Consider the following 9,141-nt stretch of genomic DNA (forward strand, 5'->3'; position numbering starts at 1 on the left):
AATACTTATTTTCCTCGACGTTTGACCCCCAAAATAACTATTTGACCAATCCACCGTCACTCTAATTCCATATTTTGGGAATTGATTTTTGATAGCTTGGATTCCTTTCTTCATTACCTTTACATCCACAGCTATCTCTCTCTCAATCCCCTCATTTTTTTTAATATCAGTTCATTGACTTTGACCAACTGCACAAATGGGTTCTTTTGTCTGCATTGACTTTGGAAATGTGTAGTGATTTCATTTTTTATCCCAAAATTTTTATATCCAAATGATAACTTTCTAAATTCTATCTAGTTTCCACAAATACGAGTTCTACATAATATACCTATCATTCTCTCCCTCAGTTCAATTTTAAATGCTAAGGTCAAAGTCAATGCATTGCTTGCCTGTTTTTTATTCCTATTTATTACTCTATAATTGAAAACAATACTTTCTATAATCGTTAGATCATAATATTTATAAATATTTAGATTTTAAAAAATACTCTATAAAAAATATCTACGTATTCACGTGATTTGACTTTCTCAAAAAAAAATCTCTTGTTTTTGGACATATAGATATCATATTTTTTGCTATTTTTATTTAATTGGGTTCATATATATCTTAGATATGCACATACATTTTATTTTCATAATTCACACATTTCACTGGCCAGTGCAATCTAATTTTTACTATATCCCCTGGTTTAAAAAGTCAACGCTTCTTCTCCATGGATTCTACTCACAATTGACATCGTACTTGAATTTTGTTACATTCTAGTGATTTTGGAACCATACAAATTTAACATATCAATCATTATGTCTCTTAGCCAGTTTTGTGATTGTCAGTGCCATATTCTTGGCAAATGATAGGATGTTTTGTGAGCAGACTAATCATCTTGGCATTTTTATCATTTTATTTGTGATATTTTTGTAGGTGGATGTCTCTTTTGAAGAAAATTGAAACTCTCCAGGACCCGGCAGATATAATAACCACAAGAAAAACTTTAGCACTATCTCAGCTTGATCCACTTGGTCCCTGAACTTGATTTAATTTTTTATTTCTCGAGCTGGATAGGCCAAGGTGGAGGGTTGTAATATTTGCCTCATATTGGACATTTTTAATTCCAGCCATCATCCTCCTACAAAATGGGGCCTTTTCTCTATTTTGAAGAGTCAGCTGCCCCCGCTAAGCACTAAACATCAAAGCGGGTCTAAATATTCCTCCAACTCTCGCTTGACTTGTTGAAGAGGGGGCCATTCCAAAATGCAGTTTCTCGATGCTTTCCAATGTCTACCGTAATCCAGGCAGTATAACATTTCATTCCTGAGAGATGTTTCCACCTCCAAAACCACATGTCTCCAAAACGTTTCAAGTGGTGATATTTTATCCTGCAATGGACACTTCAACCACCTTTATGTCCCCGCTTTTTCCTGTAGATACTATTATATTTATGCCCATTTGTATACCTTCATTAGCAACCTTTTAGGGTGGAATTTTGTGATACTAGTGAAATAAAAAAAATTAAATTGCCTGTGTTAAATGAGAACTAATAATAAATGCCTATCAAAGTGTTCGTTGAAGGGGCATGCAATATAAAGTTTTCAATGTTTGTCCTTATGTATGATGTATGACCCAGGCGGTATATCATTTCATTCTGAAGAGATATTTGTATGGAGGAGTTGAAAATGCATGAAGAATTGCCTCCCCAAATTACAGGTAATGGTCATAAAGAAGACAGCCAATCGTGATATAAATAACTCACCTACAAATCGACAGAATACACACATCCCACTCATCTACATTTAATGAATCAAGGTCTAACGGCTAGTATTAAATCTAGTTTAAAGCTTATCTAGTGGCTACGATCAAGATAGTTAGGACTCATCTGGCAGCTGGGATCAAATCTTGCAAGGAGCAAATATAGTTCAGCTACATCTGGCTGTTAGGATTAAACGTAGTTAGGATGGCAGAATTGTTCATGAATCTTATAAATACAACGTAACTGTAGGAAATCCATGCACATCATGAATAAAATTTGATCTTGGATTTCTTGATGCATTCTTCCTCCTCTGTATTTGTCTCTTTTCTCTTCTACATTCTTAATTCCCACCGCTAACCACATTTGTCCAGGCGCTTCAAGTGATATCAGTGCCCTCCAGTGGACGTCCCCACCGTCTTTCGGTCGCGTGCTTTTCCCCTTACTTTGATGTCAATATACTCACATCATTTCATTAACAAACACTTCGGGTGGAAGTTTAGAAGACCACTGACCTTCGAATATTCGAATCGCATGTCATTATCCTTTGCTGATTTCTTTCTACATCTTGCCTTATATAGTGTCCTTTCTTATTCCGCCCTCCATTAATCGCTGCAAGGAAATTGAAAAAACAGGAATTGCTTACCTTCTTCGTTTGTAGATTACGTCATCTAAATATCGTATTTTAAGAATTAGCCGCCTCTTTAGACGCAAAATGTCAAAGGGGATCCAAATGCAACTCGCTCTTAACGTATTGATGCAACTGCCATTACAATATTCAGTTTCTCAATGCTCGATATTGCACGCGATGATCCAGTCGTACTATCATTTTCTTTGACCCACGTAGCATTTCTCCGAATAGAGACAGATTTCCCAGGTTTTCTCCCATTCCACGCGTTTAACCTTTTCACCAGCAAAACCCGTTTCCCAGAGCTCACGCGGCTTGGCTTTACTGCTGGTGCAACAGCCGCGCGCTGTGTAAACGCAAATAGAACAAATCAAAGCCGTTCCAGACAGGAGATCTTCGCGGTGCAACAAATCAAACTCTTAAACTTCTCACGCGGACTGCGTTGACAACGCGCACGACAACAGCGGCGACGAAGAACAGGCATTGACAGCGTTCTCCAGCGCAGCGACGACTTCGGTCATGGTAGGCCTGTTCCTGCCCTCCGCGTTGACGCAGTCCGCAGCAATGTACGCCAGCCACTGCACCGCTTCAATCTCGCTCGGTTTAGGCGGCGGCAATCTCCTATCCAGAATCAAGTGAACTCTATCTCCATCGATATAGGGCACCGCAAAATCCACCACACTCCTCGGCCCACTGCCATGATCATCATCATCATCATCATCATCATCATCATCATCATCATCATCATCATCATCATCATCATTATCATCGTCGTCGTCGTCTTGGCGACGGTGGACGGCCTTGAACCCAGTGAGGAGCTCGAGAAGGACGACGCCGAAGCTGTACACGTCGCTCTTGGACGTGAGATGCTGCAAGCGGTAGTACTCGGGGTCCATGTATCCGACGGTCCCGGCGGGGCGGAGAGAGATGTGGGAATCGTCGCCGTCGGGGCCTTTCAGAGATAGCCCGAAGTCGGCGAGTTTCGCAGTCCAGACCTCGTCGAGAAGAATATTCGAGGACTTGACGTCCCGGTGGATGACCGAAGGAACGGCGTAGCGGTGCAAGTACTCGAGCCCGCGAGCGGCGTCGAGCGCCGCGCGCATCCGCCGCGGCCAGGCGTTCAGCGGCGAGCTCCGCCAACGGTGGAGATGGTCCGCGAGCGTGCCGTTCGGGAGGTAATCGTAGACGAGCAGGCGTTCTCCGTCTTGGCAGCAGAAGGCTAGAAGACGGATGATGTTTCTGTGGTTGACGCCGGAGAGCGTGGCGAGTTCCGCCGTGAAGGGCTGGTCCTTGTCCTTGTTCTTGGCTCTCTTGATGGCGACTTCTCGCCCGTCTGTCAGCGTCGCGCGGTACACAGTGCCGAAGCTGCCGGAGCCTATCTTTCGGTCTAGTGACCAGTCGTCGGTGATCCGGCGGAGGAACTCTAGCGGGAGTTCTTCCACGGTGTGGCCTCTTCCAATTATACCGCTCAGAGCGCCGCCGTCGTCGCCGGCGGAGGCTGGACTCGCGGACTGGTGAACCCGGCTAAGGCATCGTCTTCCTCTCCAGCAGAGGAGCATGACCACAGCGGCCGCGCAGAGGCCGAGCCCGGCGGCGCCGACGGCGGGGTAAAGGACCGTATTCTTCCTTCTCGTCGGAGTTACGCCGGCGGGGGCGGCGAGTTTAGCCTCGCAGTGCCGACATACGGCGGCGCCGCCGGGGCAGAGATTGCCGGAGCCGGGGAGATAGCCGCAGGGGCAGGTCTCCCCGCATGGCCCAGGAAGAGCCCTCGTATACACGAGACGACTCCCGTTGAAGAAGTCCTCCCCCCAGCAGACAACGGAGAAGTTCTTGGACAGGACGCCGCAGAAAGCGGCTCCGTGGGCATGAACAGTGAGGAAACGCTCGTTTCGAACGTCATCTGGAGGGAGTTGGCCGTCGCCCCAGCATCGAATTTGTCCTTCGTCCGTTACACAGCAGACCTGGCTCTCTCCCAGCGCCATGGACGTGATCTCGAAGGCGATATTCTCTATCTTCAGGGAGAAGTCTCTTCCCCAGCAGACTAAGGAAGACCCGTTCTCCGCCACGGCGCAGGCGTATCGGTCAGCGGCGGCGAGCAAGCCGAACCGGCCCATGGGCTGCTTCCCCACCACATTGCCATCGTCGCCGATGCAACTGATCGAACGGTTCTCGCTTAATCCACAAAGAAAGCTCCTCCCCACGGCTATACGCGAGAGATTTACAGACTCCAATGAAGGGAACTTCCGCCACCTCCAGCAATTAACCTCGCCGGAGTTAGCGGCGACGGCGCAGACGTGGGCACCGCCGGCGCCGAGCTCGGCGAGGCGAGCGCCGGCGTAGAGCCGCCTCGGCCTGGGCTCTTCGCTTTCTCTGACTTCCGTGAGATCCCACCATTCCATTATCGTCTTATTCGAGTATGGCGGGGAGGTGAGCGCGCAGAGGAAGCCGTCGCCGGCGGCGATGGCGGTGAAGGAGGAGGCGCCGGCGGGGTATCTCTGCTGTATTCCTGGCGGAAAGGCGGTGCAGTTGACGTCATGGTGGTCGTTTCTAGTCGATGAAGGGATGAGCGCGCAGACAACGGTGAAATTGAAGAGACGGGTAATGGCGATGGTGGCTAAGGGCGAGCCTGTCGTGGATGATATAAAGAAGAGGATAGCGAGGAAGAAGGATGATGCTGTTCTTCTTGCTTGAGACATGGGCTTGTGCTTTGGAATCTCATCCTCGAGAAAGAGAGGAGAAGAGAGAGAAAGGGGGAAGGAGGTTGGGGAAGTGCATAGACTGAGTCGGAGGAGGAATGAGGTTGGAGGGGACGGAAGGAAGACCGGTTTCAGTAAGCTGAGTTGGCCTCGGCGTTTGACCAGAGTATGAAACTAGGAGTTTCCGTTACGCGTCGTAGAATTGGTGGCCTTTTACGGCCGCGGATTATTATCTAACGTTTATCGGCTGATCGCGGTATCGGGTTTTAGCGCCGGACAACGGAGTTGACATTCAGATCCGGTTTGATATTTGGGAATTGGGATCACCCTCTCTCTTCTGTCTCTCTCTCTCATCTCTCTCTTCCTGTCTCTCTCTCTTCTCACCCTCTTCTGTCTCTCTCTCTCTTCACTCTCCCTTATGTCTCTCTCTTCCCTCTCTCTCTTCCATCTTCTCTCTTTTCGCTCTCCCTCGCTCTCTCGCTCTCTAGTCTCGTTCTCCCTCTCTCTTTCTCTATTCTCTCTCCCTCTCTCTTATTCTCTTTCTCCCTTTCCCTCTCTCGCTCTCTATTCTCTGTCTCTCTCTCTCTCCATTCTCTTTCTCCCTTCTCTCTCTCTCTCTCCCTCTCTCTCCCTCCCTCTCTCTCTCTCTCTCTCTCTCTCTCTCTCTCTCTCTCTCTCTCTCTCTCTCTCTCTCTCTCTCTCTCTCTCTCTCTCTCTCTCTCTCTCTCTCTCTCTCTCTCTCTCTCTCTCTCTCTCTCGTTGGACAGGCGGCTAAAGAAAGAGAGAGGGTGAGGACACACTCTCTCTCGTTGGACAGGTGTCTTAAGAAAGAGAGAGAGAGAGAGAGAGACAGGACTTTCTCTCTCTCTCCGTCTCTCTTGTTCTCTCTGTCTCTCTTCCTATCTCTCTCTCTCCCGTTGACAGGTGGCTAAAGAGAGGGAGAGAGAAAGAGACAGGACTCTGGATGTTTTTGCTGAGACGGGCAATAATCTAGAGATGATAGGCCAAGCAGGGTTGCTTCTGGTATGGAGAAAAATGATAGATAACCTAAAAATCTTGGCGGAAGACGAAACGGGGAAAAGCCCGGTAGGTTAAACTGCTACGACAGCGAGAGCAAATGGCCCGTCGAAAACTAGTCGAGAAGTTCCCTTGAACAGCAAGCAGTACGTGGCCTCTGATCAGAACGGAAATTAGGGTTCCTTGTTTTGCTTCCAAGTTCGTGCTGGTCACCCACTAACACCGATAACTCTACTCCCTTCAAATTCTTCTAGATGTGCCGGCGTAACCTTATCCTTAGTTCTTGTTTCAATGGAAGCCACTTTTCGTCTGCTTTGGCAAATATGCTAGATTTTGACCGCATTTTCTGTGCCCAATGACATTATATGGGACTGGAGCGGGAACAAACGTCTTAAGATTAAACACTCCACCCAGCGTACGTGGCTGCCCCAGCAGCAGGTAAAATGGCACACATCAATCCATGTCTTTCACATGAATGTATGGATGTATCCATGTATGTATACACACCAAATAAACCAGAAATTAGTCTCGAAATATCATTTTAAAGTTTGATTAAAGCCGAATTGTTTGTAATAATTTATTCGCGGGCCAGAGAGTAAGGGGTGAAACACATAGGACGGGTATTAAATCAGTAATAGTTTGGTAAAAATATGTACTGATTTAAAAAGCCTCTATATTCTTTAAAGTGAAAAAGTAAAAACTAGATAAAAAGACACCTATGGTTTGGCTCACAGTGGTTTAGTTAGGCTTGGTACGATTTGGTTAGGTTTGGTCTTGTGACTTTTCCAAGCCAACTCAGTAGCCACCAAGTCCATCCAATTACACAATCTGGGCAGCCATCATGGGCATACTCTTAAGTAGTTTGAGGTATGTCATGTAAATCAATGGTTATGTGTACGTGGTAACTGATGAAATGCTTTGTATCTTCTAGAACATATGTGTAGCTAATCACCTCAAGACTGGTAGCTTGATCTATCTATTAGGTAAAATATATCCACAATTAATTAATCTGAATGTTCAGTATACTTAATCAGGTTGGTCAATTAAAGGTTACTATGCTATTAGAGTTATTGCCTAGATTTGTTAATCGACCTATAGCCTCAAATCCAAAATTTTGATTTGATATCTTAATTTTTACTTAAAGCATAAGTTTTTATGAAAATTTCCTAATAATTATAAATATAAATACGAAATAGGTGAAATCCCAAAAAAAAAATGTGCAAGACTTCCTTGGACGCCCTTCCTTCTTATCCCTTTTCCTAATTGGGTACCCTCCCTTCTCAGTGTGGTTGGAGTGATAAGGAAATTCTTGTTCTATTACTTTTTGCACTTATAGAGTAGAAAAGGAGGAGATTCAATGGGTTGAGGAAGGAGATGATACATCCAGAGTCTGGGTATTTGAATATCTCAAAGAGACTAAATCAAGAAATTCTTTGATTGCAAATTCAGCTCAATGCAAATGTATTTGGTAATATCATGTTTTCTTGTTATTTTAACCCATATAATAATGATAATATCACATCATAAATAATATAATCCGTATTTTAATAAATTTCATTGAATATAATGGCCTTTTGATTATTCGTGTTTATTCTGGAGTTATAAACATATCCTATAATATCACAAGTGTGTCAAACTCAAGCATCACATCGTATTCAATGTCAAATTGTCATATTCAATATATGATTCACAAAAAAATCATGTGTTAATACAAAGAGTTCACGAATTTATAACTTCAAATTATTAGAAATATTTTGAGGAAGGATTCTGAGGAGCATGTGGAAGCAAGACGGAACAAGTGAAAAGTGGGTTTAGATAGCCAGTTAAAGGGATGTGGTCCCTCAAATAACTGACCTTCAACTTGCCTCCTCAAAATATTTTAGTGTCTAAAAAAATGGGAAATCAGTAGAAGTGAAAAGCAAAGGCACTAGAGAAATGGAGAGGTCTTACTTAAGGAAATAAGATCTATGTATATGCACTCCTTCTCTCCATCCTCAATGTAGCCTTTGCCCTATAAGAAGCTGCACAGATGGACAAAGATTTCTCTAGAATCCATATTGAAAAATCTGGGTGATATTTTTATTACAAAGTGATTTTCTGTTACATCTTAAGTTATTGCTTTCCCCACTACAACACTTTACCTGGGCGCAATTTTGAGACGCCAAAGCATTAACTCACGTATGAGAGGTAAGGTTGTGGTGGGCATGGTGGCACACAAGTTCACAAGGTAATAATACACAGCAATGTGTGTGGGAAGTAGTGATAACATGCAGTTTTAGTAGCTTAATATGACCATATTTACATGATTATTTGTATTAATTTAATTTTATATGCATGTTATCAAGCTTAAATGATTAAATTTATTTTAATATGATACTCCAGATTTCTAAAAAAATTATGTATTTTTGGAGTTTTTTAATAACAATTTCTGAAAGAACATGATTTTCTGAGTCATAATATGATTTTTCTAGAACTTTTTGACATTAAATTTATAAATATATCATTTTTCTAAGTCAAAATATATATTTATTTGTGTTTTTTGGGCCCTTATTAAATATGAATTTTAGAATAAATTATAAGACCTTTACTTCACGATGCCACATGTCACCGTTAGATTCGTCGAACAATGACAAATCAGGATTAAGTAAAATGATTGGTGACAGCCAATCATTAAGCTCAGTTAATGGTTGGCATCAGCCAATCATTTAACTAAATAATTATGGCATCGTGATTAGCGATGCCATAATTGCATTTAATGGCTAACAAATTACTTTTTTCACTTTTTCGTGGTGCAGATGACGTGGACGAATCAGAAAAAATAATTTCTTTTTGCAATAAATATGTTTCGTAGACCGAGAAAGAGATGATTAAAATATTACAATTTTGTCTTCTCCATCTCTCTCCTTGGAATGGTCTACAATGACAGCCAAGCAACAAGGCTACGCCACAATGCACCACATGTACGTGGCGCACACATGTGACATTTTTATTGGATTAGAAGGAGAAATTGCTGAGGTGGCGCATGCTCACGCGCCACCACATCAGCTGTGAGCTAACAT

The 9,141-nt window shown here is 43.6% G+C and overlaps 1 protein-coding gene across 1 annotated transcript; it reads right to left on the reverse strand.

Moving 5' to 3' along the window:
- Window positions 1-2,590: 2,590 nt before the first annotated feature.
- LOC144705278 (serine/threonine-protein kinase-like protein CCR4) lies at window positions 2,591-5,617 on the reverse strand. Its single transcript, XM_078577876.1, has one exon. It carries the CDS (start codon window positions 5,063-5,065, stop codon window positions 2,798-2,800), a length of 2,268 nt encoding a protein of 755 aa, XP_078434002.1. The 5' UTR covers window positions 5,066-5,617; the 3' UTR covers window positions 2,591-2,797.
- Between the last annotated feature and the right edge of the window lie 3,524 nt (window positions 5,618-9,141).

The sequence above is a fragment of the Wolffia australiana genome, chromosome 7 (assembly GCF_029677425.1).
Source record: "Wolffia australiana isolate 7733 chromosome 7, ASM2967742v1".
Classification (NCBI taxonomy): Eukaryota; Viridiplantae; Streptophyta; class Magnoliopsida; order Alismatales; family Araceae; genus Wolffia; species Wolffia australiana.